The 25,900-nt window shown below is 44.3% G+C and overlaps 2 protein-coding genes and 1 long non-coding RNA gene across 8 annotated transcripts in view; 2 read left to right on the plus strand and 1 right to left on the minus strand.

Moving 5' to 3' along the window:
- The first annotated feature begins 72 nt into the window (after window positions 1–72).
- LOC123027683 lies at window positions 73–5,765 on the plus strand. The gene is made up of 2 exons (XR_006415547.1): window positions 73–4,277; window positions 5,386–5,765. It is a non-coding gene; the product is annotated as an uncharacterized LOC123027683 (long non-coding RNA).
- On the minus strand, window positions 2,456–21,681 carry LOC123027681 (lamin-L(III)-like). The gene is made up of 11 exons (XM_044438775.1): window positions 20,313–21,681; window positions 13,417–13,573; window positions 12,222–12,347; window positions 10,077–10,247; window positions 8,565–8,669; window positions 8,105–8,346; window positions 6,600–6,828; window positions 5,718–5,825; window positions 4,396–4,509; window positions 4,202–4,300; window positions 2,456–2,589 (listed from the first exon to the last, which is right to left on the minus strand). Exons 1-11 carry the CDS (start codon window positions 20,816–20,818, stop codon window positions 2,557–2,559), a joined length of 1,890 nt encoding a protein of 629 aa, XP_044294710.1. The 5' UTR covers window positions 20,819–21,681; the 3' UTR covers window positions 2,456–2,556.
- Window positions 21,682–25,501: 3,820 nt separating this feature from the next.
- The window catches only part of ADAMTSL3 (ADAMTS like 3), a 245,472-nt gene continuing 245,073 nt past the window's right edge, over window positions 25,502–25,900 (plus strand). For all 6 annotated transcript variants that reach the window (XR_006415544.1, XM_044438722.1, XM_044438720.1 and 3 more), the window contains exon 1: window positions 25,502–25,875. The gene's annotated coding sequence lies outside the window, so the exon portion shown is untranslated. The remainder of the gene's footprint in view (window positions 25,876–25,900) is intronic.

A 25,900-nucleotide genomic window follows, 5' to 3' on the forward strand; every position in this document is an offset into this window, starting at 1 on the left:
ACCGTGGTGGTGGAATACTTGATACGGCCCAGCCTCACCCAGACTCTACTTCCAGCAGCCCCCAGGTAAGTTGAGTTTGAGACCCCTGCCTTAGATGGATTGCTCTCTCCAAATTGAATGGTGAGGGTACCTAGAACCACCAAATTTAGTACACAGGTGAGATTCAAACTGTAGGAGAACATGGTTTGATGTGCTAGATTTTGCTCCTCCTTTGGATAATTTTCTGATTCCTTTTAAATTTTAGAAGTCTTCAGTTTGAGAATGGAGAATGGTTCTGCTCTAAAGGGTGACTTATTAATCATGATGTTTAATCCTGCTGGCTCCACCTACTCAAGCATTTTATTTCCAAGCATTGCCTGCCCACAAGCACAGCAAATGGCTATTCCTTGTTTGCTGTGGACATCCAGTTACACAAAGGTCCTCAACTTTGGTGAGGGTGAGTGTGGAGATAAGGAATTTTGAGAAAGTTTTAAGCGCTCTCACAAAATGGCTGCTGTGCGGAACTTGCCATTCATGGAAAGGCTGCCACGGTGAATATGGTTGATCTGAAAACACACCTCTGCATCTAAAAAAAGGTAACTTGCTCAAATTGTACAATCTTTAGTGGAATCTGTGTAGATGTCTATACTGTATTTTATGGCATTTCTCTATTCTGTTGCTGGTTTTATAGTGGAACTGTACACTGTCCAGGCAGCCTATGTAAGACTATAGGTGAAAATATTTTAATGTACAGTGTGTAGTTAAACTATGATTCTTTCCCATGGGAAGTGGTGATGGCTGCCAAGCTGGATGCCTTGAACAAGGGATTGGTCAGATCCATGAGGGAGGCGGCTGTCAGTGGCTACTAGCCTTGCTTGGACAGGAGGAGGTCTTGCACCCTTCCTGCTTGAGGGATTCCATGGGCCGCTGGTTTGCCACTATGTGTATGGAATGCGGGACTAGATGGATCTTTGGTCTGATCCAGCATAGCTTTTCTTGTGTTTTTAAAAAAACAACTAGGAAGGTCAGGGAGCCTGGCCAGCACCAAGCTGGAGATGCCAGATGTGCAACTTCTGCCCATGGAGGTGCTATTTATTTGCAACCACCAATAGATTTTGTGAACAAGGAAATGTGTAACTTACAAGACATTACACTGCACAAGCTACTGCAGAGAACCATAGTAGTCTTGTTTAGATGAGCTCAATGCATTTTTATAATTAAGAAATCCTGTTCCAACAAAAGGGAAAGGAAGTCTACAATTTGCTTTAAATACAGCACAGTAAAAAACTTGGAAGGACATCTCCTCCAGCTCTTTTAGTTGCTTGGAGTTATTTGAAATAAAAACACTGTGTAACACCAAAACCCAACAGAATAGCTTTAGAATACCACAAAGAGAAATTGTATGACAGCAGGTACCTTTAATAGAATGCAAGTGTTTCACCAGATTGGTTTTCTTTATAAATTCATGCAAGACTAGAAATCGTTCATTCTCACTTACAAGTGAGGAACTGCTACAATGAAATATTTAGGTCTGATAAAATATCAAGAGGCCAAGCCTGATACTAATAATTTAGAATTCACTATTTAAAATATCTGGGGTTAAATAAATCTGACTGGATGGAACCCTTGCAGAAAAAGTTGAGGCTTGATGCATGAGGTACCCACTGTTTCATCTTTAACAAATACAAGTGCCCTACGTCCACCCTGAGCTTCAAATCCAACACTCCTGCCCTTCCCAGATACGGTGAGAGAAGACTGTGGAGAAGGATCGGCTTTAAAGCAGAAACCTCTGGCATTTCTCTCTGCCCAACTCTGCATCCTACTGAAGGTTGTTTGCTGATGTACAATGATAGATGGGGTGAAGAAAGGTTCAAATATCTCCCTTAAAAGGCCACTTCCCTAAGTAAGACTACCGGAATGTGACATTGCCGCAAGGAAGAAAAAAAGGCAGGATTGCATTGCTGCTCACTGTTGAATGCAGCTAACTAAGCATACACTGGGGATGCTTCCCGGTTTCCCATGGAGGACTGGAAGAATGTCCACCGGCCAAAGCCACAAGCATACGGTTACCCTGTTAGCCACTTCACACATGCATCAACAGAACGTGCCCAGGGGTGCAGAGGAGAGGCTCTTTGTAGAAAATCAGCTCTCCCGACTTGCTCTTTGGGTGAGGTCATTTCTAGGCGCTGGGAGAAAAAGCTCTAAAAGCCTCTTTATTAAGCAGGCCCTTGCTGTACTATATTCATACTGTATTCTGCAGTACAATGCATTTTACCATTGCCTTACGTTGACAAGATCTGGCTTTCCTTGTTTTGCTGGGCCATATTAAAAAGAGGAACTGCAAAGTGTACAGAAGACATAACCTGCCATCTTTTGATGTCCTGCTCGGAACAGGGTTCTGCTCAAGGCAAGAACAACAAGCCAGAGAGCAGTTTCCACCATCTTGAGGATCTATGCTCAAGGAGTTCAATATGGTTTTCCTGCCAAAAGCTTACATCTTCCAAAAGACTTCTTGCTTGGTCACAGCACCAACAATTTGCTTGAAGAAGTTTCTGCAGACTGTCACCACCCTCTTAGCTACATTATGGGACAGCTGTGGCTTTCATTCTTCTGCAGAGAGAGGTGAACAGTTTAGATACAGCTTCTTTGACAGCAGGTGTAAGAGCAGAAAAGTCTCCCATGTTAAATTGTTCTGCCAAGGTATTTTGCACTTCACAAAGGATTTTATGACACACAAACTGTGGAGGCTATTGCCCAATCCTGTTGAGCCAAAAATTATAGAGTACACAGTGACTGGAGATTATGGGACTTATAGTCCAACATCTGTGGGCTTAAGGTTGGAAAAGGCTGAGTACACCTTTGAATAATGTGCTCAAAATTTGCTTGTAGTTGTGGATAGGGAAAGATGACGACCACTCAGGACAATATGCCTTTCTTCTGACTTGGCCTTCATTTATTATGTTCATCTGTTCCAGTGTTCTGGCCAACCAGCTGCCCACAGAAAAACCACAAGCAAGACCTGAGTGCACACACTCTCCCACCCAAGTTCCCCAGCAACTGGGGCACATAGGCATACTGCTTCTGATACTGGAGACAACATATAGCAACCAGGACTAGTAGCCAAGCAAACTGGTGTTTGAGGAATCCTTTTTTTAAAAAAAGCTGTAATTTCCATTGGTTAAATGAAAGGAGTAGTTACAATAAACTAAAATGGCATCCCCTTGTTGCTATAACAAGCAAAATGAAAACCCCTTAAAAAGAAAGAAGAAAACACAGCAAACCAAAGATGAGGCAGTTCGCCTCTATCCTCAAATGGACCCTCTTCAACACAGCCATGCACCATCTAAAAACAAGACATATTCTTTCCCAAAACATTTGTTTTTGTAGCATTCAGATATATGCAGTTCTAATAACAAGTGATTTGATCAATCTACTACAGTTTCTTAAACTGAGTGATAGGCTACTATTCTATATGAAAGAGTGGAGGTTTCCAAGGAACACAGTTTGAAACCACCTATTACCATTTCATTTTCATTTCATTCCATTTCTGAATGATGGAGACTCACTAACTGTGGAAATTTCCCATCTACTTGTTTAAGAGTCACTAACTTCAGCTTGTGAGAAGTGCATTGCTAAGCTAGGTTTACAATGCAGCTTGCCTAGAGTCAGAAAGTAGGGACAGTTCCTCACTTATTACATACTTAAACTATGGAATTCACAAGCTGTACTGAAAGCACCCAGTTTAGCTGGATTTAAAGGTAATTGGACAAATTCATGGAGATTAAGGCTATCAGTGGCTACTCATCTTGATGGCATTATGCTACCTCCAGTAATACAAGCAGTATTCCTATATGCATCAGTTCCTGGGAAGAAAGATGGCTGCTGAGGCATTCTTGTCCTGATTGGGCATTTCTCCACAGGTACTTGACTCACCACTATGTGAACAGAATGCTGGACTAGATGGACCTTGGTCTAATCTAGCATACTCTTATTTTTTTATGAGGGTCACTCTTCTCTATCTTTTGTTTGCAAGACTCATGATACCAGCCAAAATAATCTTTCCCACCTTCTTTTTGTCTTGGAGCGGGGAAGCACCTGTGTTTTGAATAATACTGGACCTCAATTGTCTTGTGGGGGGAAAGATGTTCCACCCAGCCAAATATGAATGCCAATACTTGGCATTTTTCTCTTTCAGCACTTGGGAGCTCAGCGAAGAACCAACCTGACTATGAGGCTTCATTTCTCCTCCCTCAGCAGTGTCTTCTATTTCTCCCTCTCCTTCTCCTCTGTCCACATAGGTGATTTTGGCTTCTGCAATTTCCTGCAAATAGAAGGACCCCACCATAGAAACAGGGTAGAAGCTGTAAACTGAAGAATATGAAGTAGTAGTAAGAATTGAGTTTGTCAAATACTTACTTCACCATCAACGCCGAGGAGTGCAAAACCAATGCTCTCCCCTACTCTTGGTGACTTCTGCGATTTCCAGACAACACCAGAACCTGTGCTTGAACCTTCTTTTGCACTCCAAACCTTCAAGAAAAAGAAATATACAATTTAAAACAAACTAGGGTGTTTTAGAAGGTGAAAAAGAAACACATTTAGGCAACTAAATATGCACTGGAACGTCACCCTTCAAGCAGAAGTCAATCTGCAATATCAACCCTTGGTTGAAAAGTTCATTACGGCTCTATGAATGTTACTGTGCAAATACTCTCATGGATAAAATGTAGATGTGTTAAAGGGAATGTAACCTAAGATACCAAGGAATGATGCATCTTTGTGTTAATGTCCACATCAGCAATAGCACAACCACATCGACAAGTACGTGCAAATTAAAATGTGCACTAAAATGAAACCAGTCCACAGATCTATGCCAATACAGAGGTAGACCTTAAGAATTTATCTTAAGTTTAGCAAGGTTATTTTCAATAGAATTTATATTGGCCTGGAGGTACCAGCAAATACAGATGCTGACCCCACATGAGGGGAATTACCACAATTGTCTGGCGCACAACAGGTTCCAGTGAACTTTATATAGGAATCATGGTGATGACTGGAACACATGTCCTCATCCTGAACCACATCTGGTGATTACAACGGAATAAACAAGACTAAGAAATTGGGCACAAAAACACTCCAGTGTCATTGTTGGCACAGGCCCACTTTTAGTGCACCAACAAGAATTAGGATATATGACCAACATAAATGTTTAAATTGGTCTCTCTTAAACTCTACCAAAGTTAGTAACTCAAATGGGCTTTTTCTAGGAAGGTATTTCTGGTGCCAAATTATTCAGGAACTTTACCACTCAAAAGTTTGACAATAGGCAAAGACTGGGAACAGAAAGTTTAAAGTACTTTTGCCACAATGACCTGAAATAATTCTGTCCTTTCTTCCTCAATTCAGGTTGACCCCTTATGCCAGGAACATCTTGAGACCACCTCCCTTGCTTCCTTGAATTCCCTCCTCAAAACTGTTGTTTTGCAAGTAGGCTCTGTATTACTCTGGGAGGACCTGTTCTTTGTGAAGTGCCATGAAGAAAGATGATGCTGTGCAAGATTATTTCAAGCAAGTGGAACACGTTTTTGGGAGGGTGCATCTTCTATGCCCTCAATTACTTCTACTGGTTTCAGATCATGGGTACGTAGGGTCTTTTTCAGCAATTCTTTTAATGGGAAACTAGAGCAGACACCGATCTTTTGATTGGAAAAGGGAAGAGAAGCAGATTGTTCACTCACTGTAACTACTTGTCCACCCTGAAGAATAAATCGAGCAGGAAATTGGTACATTATGTCAGCTTCATTTTTGTGTTGTCTTCTTACTGTCCAACCACTCAGCGACTGATCCTACAACCAAAGCAGTGATTTTAGACCAATGGATTTCAAGGGCTTTCTAGCATTCCGCATTAACTCTTCTACCAAAGAACCCTAGTACATTTTAAAGCATTCTGGGGCACATTTTAGGCTCATGGTCCTTATCTTTGTCCCATAAGCACTGAATGTGCAAGCTAGAACACAATCAATACTCTCTTGAGACTGCACACTGCAGATAAAGATCAGTGGTGGAGAACAAGCTGTCTTTTGGGGAAGCTCATCCATCATCATCATCCATCTCACACAGGAACACTAGATACTGAAACTAGTATTAATAGGGAAGAAGCAACAAGTGTGATGCTCATCCTTTCCTCTGAGGTCCCTGCTATTTTCCAGGGTGGGTTCTCATCACAAATACTAGTCTAAATCCCTAAGGACATGGGGAAAGAGAGCAGAAGGGACTGCAGAATAAAAAGGGGAAAGAAACAGAAGGAGTGGTGACAGGAAAAGTCAAGCAAGTCAAGAAAGTAACAGAAACAGAGCGAGTCAGAACAGGTCTCCCAGGCCATCTAGTCTGACCCCCCTGCTGCTTTCACGACATGCCCACCATGTGCATGTCCAGCCTCTCCTTGAACACCCTCACCGATGAGGCCTCAACCGCCTCCCATGGAAGCCCATTCCCCTTTCTCTCCACAAAATCATCCATTTGCAATGCGGGTTTCCAGAAGAGAATTGGCATTCAGGTTTTTGCTGATAATGCTAAACAGAGCTATGCATTAGTCCATGATTTAAAGCATTTTAAAATACCTCATGAGAATTGTTCTTAATTTTAATGAATTTCCCATCTGGGTCAATATCTTCAATTGAGATACTTCCTGAAGATGATGCACGCTGGACCACTTTGAAACATGTGTTGTGGGCTTGTCTGCTTGCTAATGACCGCTTCCTTTTCTTTCCTTGCAAGAAGAGACGGTGGCCCTCAGTAACTGTTTCCCGTATTCCACCACTTTCCGGGGAGGGTCTGGACAGTTTTAAACTGCAGAACAAGTAACCTTTCAAACAGGTGGTCAATTCCGTATGTTGGCAAAATCCACTCTCAGCTGTCACTGTTGGCCCTTTGCTATAGTGAACACAGCGTGGCACAATGCTGTGTCATTTGAGACCTGGGCTGGTTACCAGGGCTGACACTACCTATTAAGTTTGGTGTGCAAATCCCCATGATTGGCTCTTGGCATTTTTGAAAGGGCGGGTAATTTTCCCAGATAATTACTGCTTAATGAGTTTGGTACATACCAAGGACAGGGTTGTTATTTTTGGCAACAATAGCCCTGTGATGCTGAATCTAAACCATAGCTCTGCCTCAAGAAAGCTTAGCTAGTTTTGTAATAGAGAAAATGTCACAAGCTGAGAATCCTCCTTCAGGCATTCAAGTGGCACAGCCTGTTTTGCTTGGAAAGCATTCTTTATTGTCCCAAAAGCACAAATAATTCAGAATGAATCTCTGAGCATGCACAGAGCGATTTGTTGAACCTAATCTAGTATTCACCTCCAGGAACTCTCTTATGAACATGCCTGGACTCCATCCCTTCAGGGGGGGCCTTCAGAAAGTGAGCGAGCCTGCTCTCCATGCACCGATCCTCTAATTGGGCCACCTTCCTCTGCTGATGCCATGTCATGGGGTCAAGAGTCAGCGCTGTCTGGTCTGTGCCTGAGAAACACTTGTTTTCAGATTCCCCTCCCACTGGCTGTATATCTTGGTCATTCCCAGGAGCTGTCTGACCTTGAGATAAGAGCATCCACCTCCCTCATCTCAGTGTCTTGGCATGGCCCATTCTCCCCAACTCTCCTTTGATCTGCTTCACATTCTGATTCTTTTGAAAACCAGCCAGCGGTCCTTGAGAACGTGTGCACAAAGTAGCCATCCCTTCCAATCCCAAGAGTAGGGGTGGGGATTGCAAGCCCAGGGGCCAAAATTGGCCCAAGGTGGTACGGATGGCCATACACCCTTCTCCTGGGCATAACCCCTTCCCTGCTACCATCGATTGTTTGGTAGTTTTCCAGCTTTCATAGTTTTCATGTGTTTCCCCTGTACATGTTTCTCAGAAACTGAATTTGGTCCTCAGGCCAATAGAGATTCCCCACCCCTGTGGTAGAGGAAGTTTCTTTCAACCCATTTTCCTAGCAGTTTTTGGAGTGGCTCAACGGCAGCATGCATCTTTAATGCTCCATTCCATAGATGTATCCATCAGCTGTACTGGTTCCTTGCCCTCCCTCTATTAAAAGATGCTCAAAAGATAAGTTTCCAAACTTACCGCTCTTCTTCTCCTTCCAGCATCGCCCGATAGGCACTGATCTCAAGATCCAGAGCCAACTTCACATCCAGCAGATGTTCGTACTCGTCCAGCTGCGCCTGCATCTGCTGCTGCATCTTTGCCATTTCCCTCTGCTTTTCAGCTACACGTCTCTTTGACAAGCCGCGTTCATGGGCAATCGTCTCTTGCAGATCCCTGATTCTGGCCTCCAGTTCTCTTATCCTGGCTTCCAATGCCCCATTCTTGGATTTGACAGAAATGTATTCATGTCAGACATGTGAGTTTGATTTCTTTTTTTAAGTTGAGAGTTAATGGGCAGTATAGAACTTAATTAATAGTAGCATACTATTGTGTAAGGGATGTGGGTGGCAGAGTGGCCACCCTTGTTTTAGTGGATTAAGAGCAATCAGATCCCTCTCAAGTATATATCGCTTTACCTGATTTGGGCTACCCTGTTTACCTGTGACATCAGAGAATCAACCCTCATTTTGGTTTCTTTCAGCTCCTCCAGGGCAGAATTTGCAAGATCACCGTTTTTCACAGCAGAAAGATGAACATTTTCGATCTGTGGAAACAGGCTGATAATTTAGCATAAAGCAGTGAGGTCATTTTTGAGAATTCAGAATAGCCAGCACGTTTACTATAGTAATATTCACATATCCGTGAGTACATCTGTTTGTCGGCCCATTCAACCTGGACTACCCCCTGGCAGGGGCAGGTGCACAGAATTAACAACACAGTCCTACAGAGACCTGCTAGGAAGTAAGTCCGAAATCCAGTGGGAGCTCTTCCACATAAATTGCTGGTAACCTCGCTGGAGCATGCTGCTGGTTGTACGCGTGTCCCGGGCTTCCACTGGCACCTTGCTGGCTACTGTGCAGACAGTGCTGGCCTCGAGGGGCCCATGGTTTGATCCAGCAGGGCTCTTCTTACAGTCACTGCAACTGCAGCCTAAGGTTCACTGTTATTTAGCAACCGCCCAGGAGGTCCACCATCTTACTAACGCTCCCCAATTTGCCTGTTAAACATGTCAAGCTCTACATGATATTACACATCCATGAGAACAATGGAGACCTCAGACAAAGTGTTGCAGTGCATCCCCAGTCTTTTAGAGGAATTCTCCTATTCAGGATTTCGGCAAAGCTAGAAAAAGTCACACAGCAGTATCTAGAGAACACTTTTCGGTTGCCACCTTCCTGAAACCTTCCTCTGCTGTGTGCTGGAGATCAGGTTAGTTTCTAGCTCTGAACCTATATGCTTTACTGTCACAAGTTTGAGGAGGAGCTAGAGAAGCATGGTTGGCTTGGGGATGCTGGAAGCTGTGGTCCCACACATCTGGAAGGAACCAAGTTGGGGAGGGTTGCTATGAGCGGTCAGAGGTTCAACCAAGCTAACGCCATTTCCTTTTCCTCCATTCTTCTCTCCCCCTCACCAGATGACACCTTCCGCATCCCATGGCTAAGCCACAAGTTTACTTGCTGGACCCTAGTGCCCTTGCCAACATCCAGGGTCCTTTAGACCAGGGGTGAGGAACCTCAAAGGTAAGGAAAAACCGGCCTTCTGGTGTTCCCCTAATGGCTCCACTCCTTTCTCCACAATCTGATGGCTTGGCATTATCTTTTTCGTACTACTTCCTTCTATTCTAAAAGGTGAAAATGCATCTCCCAAGGCTTAGTTACAGGCGGTAAGAACTGCAAGGGAAACCGTGCTGCTGGTTGGGTGGTTCTGGTTTGGCTCCCTTTATCTTTAGCTCCTCCCACCACTAGTATGTGGCTCCCAGGGCTTCTCCAATATTAGTTTCAGCCCTCTGACTGGAAGAGTTTTCTTACCCCAGCTTCAGAACACCCTTCCCCTTTCCCCCTGCAAAAACAAGAGTGAGCAGTGCCCACAGAAAAAAAAGAAGGCATCCATGACGTTAGCACAGCTGTGGACAGGCAGCATTTCTGCCCTTGCTCCCTACTGGCTCACTCACTCTGGCCTGGAAGTTTCGTTCCATCTGATCTTTATACTCCTGAATCCGTTGTTCATGCTCCTTTCTGAACTCTTGGAGAGCGCTCAACAATTTCATCTCAAATTCCTGCTGACGGCCAGACTCTATTTCTTGAATCCTACTCTCATAGAATTGCTTCTTCCTCTTAAGCTCCTAAGAGGAAAAGGAAAGTGCAAAAGAAAAATACAATGTGCAGGATGCATTTATTAGGCTTAGGGTATTTGGAAGAATAGTACATTTCAGTCTACCAGAAAAAATAAAATAAAATGAAGTACTTTTGCCACCAGAGGTACCACCCAGGCATACAGAGCATGCCACATTTCTCACATGAGAGAGGCAGTTCTAATGGCCACTTGTGACCAAGGGTAAGACATCAGCAGAAGTTAAAATAATGCACAGTAGCCTGAAGTCATCCAGAATGTCATTGTCACAGATTAAGGAGAAAATGCAGAAAAGCAAGCCCTTCTCTCCATGCCCCTCCCCCTGCACACTTTCCCAGTTTTTAAATGGCGCATTTAGTCTTTAGTGAAACACTTCCCCAGAATACCTACTTAATATCTCATTTCCCTCCTCAAACCTTTTAGTTCTTCCCTGAAGCTCACATTTAGGAACTATATTTACTTATATGAAATTATCTGGACAAAATAAGCAAAAGCCTTGCCATAATACGACTGAAAAAACCTGACACTTGAAAAAGGATTTAGAATTAAGATGGGATTCCTGATCTGATCAGAATCCAGGGTACAGGTCTTGCTTCCCACCAACACCTTAGAAATGCTAGTGTCCCCATCCTGGAAGGACTTCATTTGAAGATACACTCTTAGATATGTTGTTTACCTGTCCTGAAGATGCCTCTTCACTTTGTGCTGTCTGAATCCCTACTGTTTTACCCTAATGTGTCTCTAGCATTCTGTCTCCTTGATCCCAACCCCTCCTCCAAAATGTGTATGTAACTGATAGGTTATAAGGCATCTTGTACAGACTCCATCTTTGTCGTCCTTTTCAGTGGCTGCCCACATGTCACGTGTCTTTCCTGTACGTCTGAATAAACTGTAAATGTTTCCTTTGGCTGTACACCCCTAGCATGCCTGTTCTCCCTATTTTCTCCTGCCAGAATCCTCAAGGGCAGAATCCTGCAGCCTACGAACAGCATCTGGGAGCTCATAGGATTCTTCAGAGTAGGAGTGCCCCACACCGCTTTGCAGCCAGCACAGAAAGAGCTGCACTGGCTGCCCCACATCTCGCAGGTCACCGCTGAGCCTTGCAGGGGGAAGAAGCGGGTGTGTGGTGGAAGGCCCCAAGGGGAGGAGGCAAGCAGGGGCTGCGGATTTCCACCCGTTCCACAGCCTCCTTCTCTCCCCATCACTGGCCCTACAACTAAATGGGCCAAACTTCATTTCAATGTCTTAGAAGAAGCTTACAAGAAGAAAAACTTGCTTTGAAAAAGGGAAATCCTTACAGATTAACCAGAAGCATGAACAGGACATAAACAGAGACTGTGTTGTGTAGTGGTTAAGAGGGTAGGAATGGCACTCAGGAGATGTGGGTTCTAGTCCCTGCTCAGCCATGGAGCTCATTGGGTGACTTTGGATCAGTCACAAATTCTCCAGCCCAACCTACCTCACAGGGTTGTTGTTGTGAGGATAAGATTGAGAGGAGGAGGAGAATTAGGGCAGAAAAGAGGCAGGATATAAATATAACGAAATCAATAAATAAAACAACAAGCTGTATAAATCGATTCAGCAAGCTGTACAAATCAATAAAACAACCTCTCCAGAGTTCTAAATGGGAAAGAATTTATATATTTTCTGGATTCTGAGAAAGATGTAGCCATGTAGGCACCCTACAGAAAGGGCCAGTCACAGAACATGCTGAGGCAGGGAAGCACAATTTCAAATGCCTTATTACATTTGCGCCATCAGGGCCTCTGTTACAAAATACTGCAGAGCAGATGTTCATCTGCAGATCTCAAAATCAAAGAAGAGACATACGAGAAAAGAAACACCTGATGTTTTAAGTTTTTTCTTTTGCAGAATAAGCTAACCCAGTTCAAAAGCGTAACAAGTAAACATTTTAAATAAACAGGCTCAATTGGAATTTAGGAAGCATATCATGGCAGATACGTACATTTTCATGAAGGTTCTTCAGAAATGTCACTTGATCTTGCAGAGTTTTCATTCCAGTTTCCAGATCTGCCCTCCTCAACCTCTCGTTGTGAAGCTGGTTTTTGGAATCATCTGCCATACCCTTGAACTAGGACAGAAAAAACAGTTTCACTGTTAGTAAATAGCATCAGCAAATTTAGCAAACATTTTTCAAGATACCAAACCTTTAAAAGCTGCACTTAAGTTCTACCCATTATTTATAGTGAGCAGTAAACCAAAAGGGAAACCGCGATTAGTCAACGTATGCAATGGAGTCCAAGACCAAGCCTTCCTTGGACTCACATATCTATTATAAACATATAGGCAAGCTTTTAGTATTTCGCTCATCATGGGTTCTATATTGTACTTTTTTCTGTGTATTATTATTTCTACCCTTAAAATGATACTGTTCCTCTAATCCAAAAGCTATACATGCTACCAGAAAAAAGGCTGAAACTCTGAAGCCCAAGGCAATCCAGTGCAGACTAATAGCCACACTGATCATGGACTGACTGAACATGTGTCTCTAATAATGTGTGGATTTCTGCCGATGCACACCAAGCCTTAGAGCAGTAACTTCCAAAGGAGGTTCCAGGAAATGCCAGGTCTCCTCAAGTAATTTATGCTGATGGACAAGCTTCACTGAAACAAAACTTAGCTAGCTCTACCACTCCTTCCAGTTGTTGTAAATATGTATTCCAGAACATGGTGTCAGCTCACATGGGATATATTCAAAGTAGTCAAACAGGCCTGTCCAATGCCTTGTGTGAACTAAACAAAAGTACATATTCCATTATTTAACTGTTTTGATCACCTTTAATTGTTACTATAATGCACATTTGTTCTTTTTGCTAGACAGTCGTTCCTAGCAAAAAGAACAAAAGGGGCAGACTGCAGTTCTGAGGTCACAGATCAAGAGAGCAGAGTTTCAGTGAGCCAAAAGCATCCTGGAGAGCAATGTTGCATGTCCCTGGAGATCCAATATGTGCAGTGGATGTAACTGTTAATGAATATCAAACCTCAGTATGCAGTGAACCCTTGGTCTTCTCACCTCTCAGAGAAGTGAAAAGAGCATAACAAAAACAGTGAAAACACAACTGTTGACTTGCATCCTGACATATCAAGGACGGTTTGCATAGTTTCAGCAGACACCTAAGATTTACTGTGAAACGCCTTACAGAGTTGTTTCGATCCGTTGATTCTTGAAGTTCATTCTCCAAGCTGCGTTGTCTGCTCAGTGATGTCATCAGTTCAGCCTGTTTGGAGATGAGCTGTGCATCAAGATCCTTTGCACGAGCCACGGCCAAGCTTAAATCAGTTTCTTTTTTCGCATCCCTGTGAACAAGCAAGTTGTAAAGAAGAAAGCCTTACAACTTACATTTTTTAAAGTACTCAACTCTGTTTTAGGATTTTAAAACAGAAGTTAGATCCATTAGAAAAGAAGGGTGAGCTTGGACTCTAATAGTAACTATTTGGGCATCATAAAGTAACCAGATATACTCCTCTTCAAGGCAGATCATGACCCTGGTTGGTTGTAACAGTGGTATCCAATGGTAAGCCATGGGTTAATTGCAGGATTGTTAACTACTATGCTATGTTAACTACTACTCCATAGTAGATTGTTAACTACTACTATGCTACACGTGGGATTGTTTAATGAGCACACAACCTCAAGTGTCCCTGTTCGGATATCCCAGTATCAACCCTTGAATGCTGCACTTCAGGGTTGCTTAGGGAAACAATGTAGTGAGCATTCCCATAATTAAGGGCTAATTAACCCACGATTTGCCGCCAGATACATCCAAATAGGGTCAAATAATGTCTTCATTTTAGAGTATATTCACATCAGAAGTCAGAGGCTAAAACAGACAGGATTAACTGGGACATAGCAGAGGTAATTATCAATTTTTAACAGGCTGGCATTTTTGTACCTTCAATAGGAAGATTTGATCCACAAAGATTTGCATACATTGAAGGTTTCCACAGCATTATTATTAACTAATGATTTATTCAAATAAAGTTCCTGTTTGAAAATAAATAAAAGCAGGCTAAGCCAGATTTTCCTGGACAATTGGCAACCTGTTTGCATTTTTAACACTAAGGCATTTAATATTTATTGCATGGTTATTCTTTGATTTGTGTTTTTTCACCTTTTTCATGAGCTGCTTGGTATGCTTATTGGTAGAAGAATGGGATATAAATATTCAATAACCATCCTCTGGTAACTCTCTCAAACAGTTCATTATGCATCTGTTTAAATAATACACTTGCACATATCAAATTCAATTCCGTATTTGTTTTGGAATGTGTGTGTTTTGAAGCACACTGTTCTGAAATAATTGTTCACAAGACAAGATGAATGGGTTGGGGTTTGGGAAAGCCGCCCTGAGGCTTGTTGCAAAGGAGGCGGCATAAAAATGCTTTAAATAAATAAACTGTTCCTTAGTGTATTATTGTATTTTTCACTGGCATGGATGGAAAGAAGCACTTGTGGGATGTGCCACCTCAGGTCCCCATATAAACTAACCAGCTTTAAGGTATATGCAACTTTGCTTTGGGCTTAATGGGTGCCCTTCACTGCTTACTAATGCCCTGTAGTCCTTAGCAAGGGAATTGCCTCAAAAATGTAACCAACACCACCATCATCCGTATGTTTTAGTCAGACATAAAGCCCCACTAACTCCAGTTAGTGCATACAGAGCTGGTGTGGTGTAGTGGTTAAGAACACAGATATGGGACTCAGGCAATCAGGGCTCTAGTCCTCACTCAGCCATGGAGCCAAGTGGACTCAGACTCAGTCCAGCCTACCTCACAGGGTTGTTGTGGAGATGAGGCTGAGAGCAGGAGGAAAATGACGTAAACCGCTTTGGCTTACAAGCAAAACGTAGGATATACAATATAAGCTGCTTTGGCTTAAGAAAACAATGGGATATAAATCAAATAAATAAATGCAGAGTTGCAGCCTAAATGCTTGAAGCTTTCAGGAAGTTCTCCTGTGATCAGAAATCCTCATAGGCCCTCATAAGAGATACATCCAACTTTAGTAAAGCACATTTCCCAGTTCCATTAGAGAAAATACGAACCCCAATATTGTCTGAATTATGCGTACAAAGATAGTTTTGGCCATTGCCTAGACTTTGAGGATCTGCTAGGCCTCCAGCTGGCAGTCCAGAGGCAAAGCCTCAAGGAAAACGTTTGTATCCATGGCAACCCCTACGCCACCCACCCCAGAACTGAACCATTCCAGAATATCTCCACAGAAAAGCACCGTGGAATCTCGGGGGAACAGAGTAGCTGCCAGGACTTGATACAAGACTATCCTGGCGTGACAGTCCATGGTCAAATGTGCATACCTATTCATGTTTTATCTACAATTAATTAAATCCATTGACAGCAGCTTCAGAACTGTTGAGAGGGAGTGCATCTTCACTATTGCATTAAAAATACATATACACACTTCCTTTCCACTAAAAATCATGTTTTAGGGCAGTTGTCAAACATAAAATATAGGCATTTAACATAAATAACCAGCTGGGTTATCAGTTCGGGAAAAAAATCAACTGTCGAAGCCTTGTTCAGCAAACAAAGCCACCTAACAACCAAAAGCCCACTTGAATGAAAAATGTGGCTGGCTTGCTTGCTGGCAGGGCAGCCAGAGAGTATCAAGGCCTGGGAGCAACTCTCGAGAAGGCCTTTGCCTGAGTTCCTACTAAATCTGCCTCTGATGATGGTGGGACAGAAGAAAAGGCCTCTCCCAAGGATCTTGGTTACTTATATCATGCCTTTATTCCACAGAATTCATGGCTGCACACACCGTTCGTGCTCCTGCCTCTTTATCCCCAGAACAAAAGCTGTGAGATAATGGCTGACAGATAATGGCTAGAAGATTTGAACTTGCCCCTCTCCAGTCCTAGCCCGACATGCTTAACCACACCACCACTGCGAGGGCACTAATGGGATTTGCTGCCACAAGGCAGCTTTAAAAGGGATTAGACCAGTCCACCAACAAGTCCTGTCAATGTCTCTTAGCCAGGGCTCCTCCATGTTGAAAGGCAGCATCTCACTAAGTGCCATGACCTTTGAACAACAGGGAATGGCTATGGATTTCATGTCCTGCTGGCCAGTTTCTCAATGGCTGATAAACCTTCGATGAGGTCAAAATTTATAGTTCCTAGGCTCTCCAGCATTCTTTGGACCTTTAACAATAATACCAAAATAAACTTCTAGAAATCTTTTAGTGCCAACAAGCACGTGGACTGGGGCAATCCAGTAGGTACTGTTTACTTGGATTTCCAAAAGGGTATTGACAAGGTCCCTTACCAAAGATACCTGAGCAAACTTGGCACTTGTCAAATGAGGGGGTGGTGGTTCTCTTGTGGATCATTAACTGGCAAAGAATAGAAAGCCGAAAGTGGGAATAAATGGTGATTTCTCTCAACAGAGGGATGTAACAAGTGGAGTCCCACAAGGTTCTGTACTAGGACCAATGCTTCTCAATCTATTCGTAAATGATCTGGAATTAGGAATAAGCGGTGAAGTGGTCAAGTTTGTTGATGACACCAAACCATTTAGGGTGGTTAAAACCAAAAAGGGCTTGAGAGAAGCTCTAAAGGAAGCTCTCTAAGCTGGGAAGATGGGCATCAAAATGGCAAATGCAGTTTGATGTAAGCAACTGCTAAGCAATGCACATTGGGTCAAAATTTCCAATATTATAGAAGCATAGAAACAGAGCAAGTCAGAAGGAGCCTCCTGGGCCAACTAGTCTAACCCCCGGCTCCAGGCGGCTCCGCTCATGACGTGCCTACCATGTGCATATCCAGCCTGTCCTTGAACACCCTCCCAATGGTGCCTCCACCACCTCCCGTGGAAGCCCGTTCCATACCTTGTTATACAGTGGCACCTTGGTTCACGAACTCAATCCATTCCATGACTCTGGTCATGACCCAAATTGGTAGTGAGCCAAGTCAAATTTCCCCATAAGGTTCAATGTAAACAAGGTTAATCAGTTCTGTAAATTTTTTTAATCACAAAAATGTGAAACAAAGTAACAACAACAAAGTAACAAAGTACAGTACACTAACCTACAAGGTGGGGGGGAGCTTATTGTTTGGAGGGAGAGTCCCCCTCCGTAAGGACATCGGGGAGATCTCCTTCAGGTGTTTCCTCTCTTCTTTGTCTCTTAGCTGCAGGGTCAATTTTGGTGAAAAATCTGCACATTCTGGTCACCTTCATTACTGCTCTGCATTTTTTTACCATTATCCTTGCTCTGCACTTTCTTTGAAGGCATTATTATTATTGAATAATATTTTACAATACTGTATGCGCTAAAAAGCACACAAGGAAGCTTCACAGCAAGTGACCACAGGTCTGTCTGCAACCGCCAGCAGGAAAGATGGGTGCGATCAGGATCATGCTTGTGCGGGGAAGATAGCCGCGATCACGATTGTGTTTGTGCAGGAACATGGCCGTGATTGTGGTCGTCACCCAAGGCAAAATTTTTCCAAAACTGTTGTTCGTGAACCAATTTGGTCGTGAACTGAGGTGTTCATGAACCGAGGTACCACTGTATAAGTGCTGATGGGATTTCAGCTCTCAGTGACTGATCAAGAACGGGATCTTGAGCTCGTGATGCAGAGCTCAATGTGACTGCCTTGTCTTGGTTCTGATATCATATTTTACCCATGGTATGGACTACTGAATGCTAGACTGATGTGATGTGAAAACTAACCTCACTAACAAACCATGGGGTGTCAACCATGAACAACCCAGAAACACAGAAACAGAAAAGTTGGAAGGGGTCTCCCAGGCCATCTAGTCTGACCCCCAGCTCTAGCCGGCTCTGCTCATGACATGCCCACGACAGAAGAGAACCCATAGTTTATAGTTTTTCCAGGATACAGAGATGACAAACAATAGCCGTATCCCAGCCATCCATAAAACCAGCTACACTACGTGTTAGTACTACTGTGCTGCAAAGGCATTTGGCATACAGGGCAGGAGCAGATAAAGGATGGGGGAAAAGAAGCAACCCAGCGATTGAGAAAACAAGTCACAACCTGTGCAAACATCTGCTAGGCAAAGGGCAGTTGAGATGACTCAACAGCCGACTGGCTGTCAGGGAAGAACAGGAGATATCGGACGATGCTTGCAGCATGCTCACCATTTATGCTTTTACTCAGCAGCCCACAAACAACTCCTTTGTAGGTGCTGAGCATGTTGTCCAAATCCATGGGTTAAATGGCGAGTTGCTTGGTTCCTAAACAACCCAGTGATCCAGATGCAGGGAACATGCCAGCAACCTATCCAGCAAAGAAGGGCAATCATGTATTGCTGAAGAGGCAGGAAGCACATCTCTCCTGCTCATCTTCAACGAACCTATGGGCTCATCTGTTGTGCAAACTGGATAGGGTAACCATGGGTTAGCTTCACAATCTGTTCATTCCCTCCAGTATAATCAAATAGCAACTACTATTTAAACTGGCTCTCATTTTTTAATCAACAAGGTTACAAAGAAGAAAAAAGTATTATTCAACATTTCTGTTGGAAAGCCAGCCATAAAAACAACTCAACCAATTGCTCTGATTGCTGGCAAATATTTTATAACTTTTATGGAGTGAAGCCCATGAAGCATCAAACCTGCATTTTTTCAAGAACATCCAAACCACACAAGCATTTCCTGTGAATTGTTAAAAAACAAAACCAGACATTTCTAATTCAAAGGTGCTTCAGTTTCCTTCCCTAAATCTGAATGCCCTTTTTTGCAAGATTTTCAGACCTGCCAAGTCGGAAGCTTTATAAACATGCCATGATTTACTCAAAGCACAAAAGGAGCCGTTTTGAGCTTTGCTTCTGGGACAGAAACCAAAGAAACAGGAGAACAGCCCACAAGAATTCACAGCAGCTGAAGAGAGATTTAGGCTGCAATCGTACACACACTAAACACAGGGAGTAGGTCCCACTGAACTCATTGGGGTTTGCTACTTCTGACTAAATATGCATGAGATTGCACCATTAGCAAAAAAATAAACTGCTGGGACTATGACTGCATTACAATGGCTGTTTTTTGGAAAGCTTTTGAGAGAAGTTTAGGGTGCATTCTGCTTACACTGAGTTAACTGCCATTCCTTAAGGTCAATGCACCTGCAGAGACCGCCAGTGGCTCCTAAAACACTCCCCATTTCCTCCTGCCTTCAAAGATTATTTCTGATTTTAGAAATCAAACTCTTGAAAAACATGACAGTACCAAGTTTTCTTTCTTCAACAATAGCCCAACAAAATGACTCTTCCTTGCCCAAATTATACTAATGAAATGAACAAAGCTGGGCATGGTAGGGGGAACTATGACATGAGGACTTGCACTGAATAACAACTTTGCTCAGGTCCTGTACTCAAGCTGTATCAGCACATCTGGAGAATACCAGGTGGGGAAAGGCTGTATTGCATCACATAAATAATCACAAAAAATGGATTTTGAAATTAATGGCAGCTCTTTGGCCCTAGGCCCTGTTGCTGAATCTCAGGGTCCCAGTAATTTTTGTCTGGTTCTCTTAGCTTCTAAACAAGGGCACTGTTAGGTACCGAAAAGATCTAGAATTCAGGTCTGTGGAACAAAAAAGGGGGGGTACATATTTGCCTATGTTACTTTGCGTATGTTCTAAAATCTATCTGAATGTGTGTCTTTACAGGACCCTGTTCCTAAGGACATCCCCTGTTTATAAAAAGGGATACATGGCAAGAGAAGAGGAGGGCATGTGACTTCAAAAAAAAAAAAAAATCTCGGACAGAAAGATTAAAGGGGGCGGGGGCAAGTGGAGGTGGGCCCATGTGGGCAGAAGGTAACTCATCCAAGGGATCAGGTGCCACGGGGATAAGCGGAGCCCCTTTATTTCAGCAAGTGCCCATGGACCGCGGAATGCGGGGCTGACGGCTGCCCATCCTCGCCTGCGCTGATCCTAGTTCCACCACCCCTCGCAAAGGCTGCGCCCCCGAGCCCGAGCCCTCCGAGCCGCGCGCGCCTCTAGCAGGCTGCTGCCGAAGGAGCCGGAAGGCCCGGCTCGGCGGCAGCGCCACTTGCCTGGCCAGCAGCTGCTGGTGCTCCTCGCGCAGCGCCTCGAGCGCCACCTGGAGGGCGGCCCGCTGCAGCGCTTGCTGCTCCAGCTCCCCGCGCAGCTCGGCGAGCTGGCCCTCGTAGCTGCGCCGCAGGATGCGCGCGTCGCGGCCATCGCTGTCCTCGTACTGGGCCAGGCGGCGGTGCAGCGCTGCCTTGGAGGCCTCCAGAACCCGGACGCGCTGGATGTACGAGGCCAGGCGGTCGTTGAGCTGGCGCAGCTCCTCCTTCTCCTGCAGGCGGCTCCGACGGCTCGGGCTGCGCAGAAGCCAAGGGGAGTCGAGCGCCCCCAAGGCCAGGCCGCTGTCTCCCGGCGTAGAAAACCTGGTCGCGGCCATCGCGGGTGGCGAAGCGTGGGGGAAGGCGCGGCGCCCAGCGCTCGGAGAGCCACCTCTGGCGCCGCCTGCAAGCCTCGCCCCGGTGGCAGCGGCTCCCTCCGGGGAAGCGGGGGAAGACGCCGGTCGGGCGGCCATCGCCTCGTTCCTGTCCTGCTTGGCGGCAGGCGAGATCCAGAAGGGCGCGCACGACGGATGCTTATTGCGGCCTCGGAATCAACAGACCGGCCGTAGCGGCTGCGGACGAAACCCCCTGTTCGTAGCAAAGGGAGGCGGAGGATGGGTCCTTTTAAGGGGCCCGAAGCCGCGTCCGAAGGAGGCTGTGTCGAGGCCTGGAAACAAGGGAGCGGCCAGAAGGACACCTTCAGTGTCTCCTCTTGTAAGGGGCATCCGAGCAATTCGCAGCGGTCGCGGGAGACGCGCTGCCCCGTGGCCACACCAAACCATTCCAGCTTCCATTAGCAGTCTAATGAGTCCCGCTTGGCATTCAGACTTTTTCCTCCCAATAGATGCGCAGAGGGAGCCCGAGTGGAGAGGAGGCTTCTGTTTACTTGTTTGGGCACTCTTATTTTCTCTGGTTCTAGGTAGTTGCTTTAAAAGTACGCAGCTTTTCTCTATCATCATCATTACTATTTTAAGAGCAGAAAGCCTGCACTCACTGCAGAGTGATTTGGAGATGGTGATTTGGCTCTTCCAAAGGGCTGTCAGCTGAAGCTGTCCCTTTAAGGTCCTCTGCATCCTATTATCAGGTGATCTACTTTAACTCCATGCCAGGACAAACGTCACCTGCAGATTTTAAATATCAAATGCTTCTCTGTGTGTATATGAAACAGTAGATAAGGCAGCTGCTTGCTTTGACTTTTCTGGCCTATTGGCAACTGTTCTCTTTCCCGCCTCCTGGAAACTCTTTCCTCTTACAGCTGTGCCCTCAATAAACCAATAAGAGATATGAAGCCCAAATAAACAAGCATAAAAACAAACTCTGAAGTTATTTGAATGATGGCATTTTTGGTAATTTGGTAAATACTAATTTATTTGGTGGTATATCTAGCTGTGGGTCAGGCTATGAGATTTGCTTTCTGTGTTGGTTCTCTAATTCATTTAAGGCAGGGGTGGGAGTCCCTTTTAAGGTTTCCCAAGATGGCCTTGATCCCTTTCCTCTTCTCAAATGTTTCAATGCTTCCGCTAAGGCTTATAAGGCAGTAAAAGCTTCATGCTGGTATTTTGGCTGCACCCCTTTTGCACCCCATCCTTGGAGAGTCTCCAAAACTGATTTTGTCCTTCTGGCTGAAATAAATTCCCTGCTCCTGATTTAAGTTTATAACATTCATATCCTGCTTCACATTCAGACAGACACTCAGTTCAACAGCTGGACTCTTGGTTTGATTGCAAGGAACAAAGACTAATACTAATCCCTCTTCCCCCACCACATATTTCTTCACTTAAGGACCAGGGTGAAAGTAAATGGACATAGATAAATCTTTTGCTGGACTTTAGCTGTGATCTTGCAGCCCTGCCTTTCTCTCTCCTGCTCTCCTTTAGCCTCACCTCTTCATTCCCCTTCTCATATTTGGCTGTGCTCTTATAAAGAAACAGGTCTGAGTATCTTATATAATAAAACAGTGTTCCCCAACCAGGTCCCCTCCAGACACAGCCAGCTGTTGGCCATGTTGATTGGAAATTATGGGAATTGCAGTCCAGCACATCTGGAGGAGACCTGGTTGGGGAAGGGTATAATCAAGGAGTCCTGGGCATGTATGTGCAGGGTACCTTTATCAAAGACAATTGTTCCGGTCTGCCTCTACAAACTGAAGAATAAGGATAGAAAAGATGCTGAAATGATGGTACATGGGTTAACTAGATCTTCCCATTATTTTAAATGAAAAAAATCACTACTTTGAATGAATAAAACATTACTATTAAAATACTTCTTGGCCACCAGAACCCTCTCAGGGGAGTGTACAACAGTATATGCAATATAATAAAAATCAAAAACAATCACAATAAAACCAATAATATCAACATGAACAGGTGCCAAAACAAAGTATGTTCTCAGGGTCTTCTTAAATGCCTGTGATGACAGAGCATGATAACCCCTGATGGCATCTTGTGTGGCCAACGTAACTGATCTCACAGGTGGGCAAATAAGAAGGCCCTCTCTTGCTGATCTTAAAGTGGAGCAGATATAGATGAGGGCAATCTTTTGAGTAATTTGGTCCCAAACCATGTACAGGACATGGCTTACTGTGGTCAATATTAAAGTTGTTCACTTTCCACAGGCTGGGGGAAGGTGGAGTGGAAACTCTGCATGCAGAAGGCCCCTTGCTCAGCATCTGTCAATCAGTCCCAGCAGAAGATGGATGCAAAATTGGCTTCCATAGAATAATACAAGCTTGGCTTTTGTATTCAGAGTTCACAAAGAAGAACACAATGGTGCTTTGGGGCTTTTGTTTTCAAAGTGCAAAAAGGCTTTGCACCTGCTCAGACTTCCAGTACTTTGCGTGGGCACCCTCTTGTCCCCTCAGCTGCAGGACTTAATGATTAGCTGTTTCCCAAAGGGCCAGATTTACAGCTGGCCATGAGTGGGTGGGTCGAGCCAGAGCAACCACGGAAGTTTTCTGCAGAGTGGCTGCAAGATATGGCTTAACAGTCAGTGCATTGTTTCCATGACTATCGCAATGCTACAGATAGTGGCACCTGCTGCACCTGTGTTTTGGGAATCAACAGAAGGATTCCGAGGAACATTCAGGGCTTATTCCCACACACTATAGATTTGGGATAATAGACAACATTTATCGCAGGTAAAAGGGCCCCATTCCATCTCATTCATTTCAATGGGCCTACTCTACCTAGGACTAAACCTGGATCCTGCCAAAGCACTGCAGCATTTATGGTGCAACTCGGCTTGTTTCTTTGGAAGTGAATCCGATCAAGATTCATGGGGCTTGATTCCAAGTAATTCTGCATGGATGGATTGCAGCCTTTGTTGATTTAGCTAGTAGTTTTAACCCAGGAGTTTTTCCTGGTCAATCCCTAACCATACCTTGCATTTGTATAGCACTTTAAGTACTCATAGGGTATACCATTTCTAGTTGCTTTTATTTACACATGCATTTTTGTGAAAATACATTTTATTTACCCATCATTTTAATAATTAAATTAATAATTTTAATAAATTGATAATTTTATACAGTTACATTTTCTTTTTTCCTCCTTTTTCTCTTTAGTTTTGAATTGTTATTGTTATTTCTGAGTTGTTATTATTGAAAGTCTTGGGTTGTCATTGTATGTTATTATTGAATATTTAAATTGTATTTTATATTATTATTTTTTGTAAGCAGTCCTGAGGCTTCATAAAGGATGGGGTAGAAATGTGTAAATTAAAATTTTTTAAGTTGCTTTCTTTGCAAGTTGTAAACCTTTTCCAGCCACAGGGCCAAAGTCCTCTTTTTGTGTGTGTCGGGGGAAGGGGGGAGCTCTCAGGGGGCTGACTTCCAGGGTTTGTAAGGCTAAAATAGGGGACAAGAATGAAATTTTTGAACTCCTTGGAAGGAGTAGAACAAAGAAAGCCCAATATGTTTAAATACAAGCTTCATATAAAAGTGACAGGTGGTCAGAGCTGGTCCAAGCAGTTTTGCTGCCCTGACCACCTGCCTTTTTTATAAGTACATGTGTTTAAAATGTTGGGCAGAATGACCAATAGAGCTCCCCAAAATCAGTCCAATTATTTCAGGCTCTTAGGCAGGAAATCCCCTATTTGTCTCTCCCCCCCCCCCCCGATTCTCAGTTGTAAAATAACAAGAAATAATGAATTTAAGAACTTTGTGGCTTTTCATAACCCTCAGAATTGGCTGTTTGAGACGGCTGCCTCACTGTGCCTTATGTGGGGATTGGCCCAACAGCCGGCAGGACAATGTTAGGCATTCCCTCCAGCAGAAAAGGGGAAAATGCTACCTCCAAGACACTGCACACACAGGTGTCATCGATAAGCAGTTTTTCCTCCAGTGCAGCTTTATGTAATTAATTAATATGCCAAAACACCTGTGGTGGATTAACTAAGTGTGTAGCAGCTTTACCTAAAAGCACAGTAAGATAAAGGCTGGAGGGTAACACGGGCTCCACTCCCCCAAAAATGTAGAGGAACCGGGGCACGAAGGTGTGCAGTGTTGGCACTTTTTTATTATTAGCAGAGATGCAGATCTTCTTCCCTGTTCCCTTTGAGCTGCCATCTGCAGAGGGATGAATCTCGCTGCAAGTCCTTGTTGAAAATGTTTAATTCTCCATTGTGATGCTCTGTATTCGGGGCTGTTTGGTCTTGAAAAGGCAACCGAGACCCATCTGCTTTACACAAGACCTGCTTCTGGCAGATAACTGCATTTTTTTAATGGATCGGAACAGCTGCCTGAAACTGGGGCTCTCCTTGGGCTGTGAGCTGCCCTGGGTCCCTTGCAAGAGGAAAAAAATGGATTACAAATGCAATGTGCTAATAAGGCAGCTATGAGGAGACCTACATTTTATAATGACCAGACCTTGGATGCCTACCACGTGCCCCCCTCTCCCCCGTTTAGGGTGCAATCCTGTGCATGTCACGCTGGGGGAAAGGGAATACTGGGCATTGCAGGGCTTTCCGCGGCCGCACCACGCAAGGACGCCCTCACTTAGCCTCCTTCCTCTTCCACTGGACAATCCACTAGGGGGCACTCCGTTCCCAGCTATAGGAGAGTTGCAGCTACTCCTCAACAGGTTGGAAACGGCGCGAGCACATTTCAACAAATCTTTTCAGTGGGTTATGTTTAGTTCCTCGGTGCGTATTTTAAACTTCGGTGCGGCACCGAAGGAATAACAAGACATTTTCGTCCTCTGTTGATCCTGCGGCTGCTCCAAGCTTTCTTTGGCTCTTTGATTTGTATCTACTAGTCAAAGGGGGTCACATTCCCCCAAGGAGGTGGATTCATGTAGGCTAGGAAAGCGGTGTTTGGGAGGTTTATTTTATCTCATTTTTGCGTGGATTTGCACCTTGAAAAAGCGGAGTGTGCCTAGAGAGCCATGGGTGTGTGTATCCCGTCCTCGCCCCAGGAAAGCCAAGATTTAAGATCTGGCTGAAGAGGCTCCACTCGCGTTTCTGCCCGCTCGTCTTTGACACAGAAGAGAGGGAAACTCGGCCTTTCCCCACGGACTCTCATCCCGGGAAGCAGGTAAGGAACAGGTTTCTGCAACAGC

Source organism: Varanus komodoensis, unplaced genomic scaffold, assembly GCF_004798865.1.
Source record: "Varanus komodoensis strain SLA01 unplaced genomic scaffold, ASM479886v1 scaffold33, whole genome shotgun sequence".
NCBI lineage: Eukaryota > Metazoa > Chordata > Lepidosauria > Squamata > Varanidae > Varanus > Varanus komodoensis.

What these genes read in the sequence shown, in the direction of transcription:
- LOC123027681 (XM_044438775.1), bottom strand. Translation starts at nt 20,818, where the DNA reads ATGGCCGCCCGACCGGCGTCTTCCCCCGCTTCCCCGGAGGGAGCCGCT. An exon ending in TGAAGAACCTTCATGAAAAT is followed by an intron (nt 10,248 to 12,221) that starts GTACGTATCTGC and finishes TTTTCCTCTTAG; the next exon opens with GAGCTTAAGAGGAAGAAGCA. An exon ending in AAATGAAGCCTCATAGTCAG is followed by an intron (nt 2,590 to 4,201) that starts GTTGGTTCTTCG and finishes CTCTCTCTGCAG; the next exon opens with AAGAATGAAAGCCACAGCTG.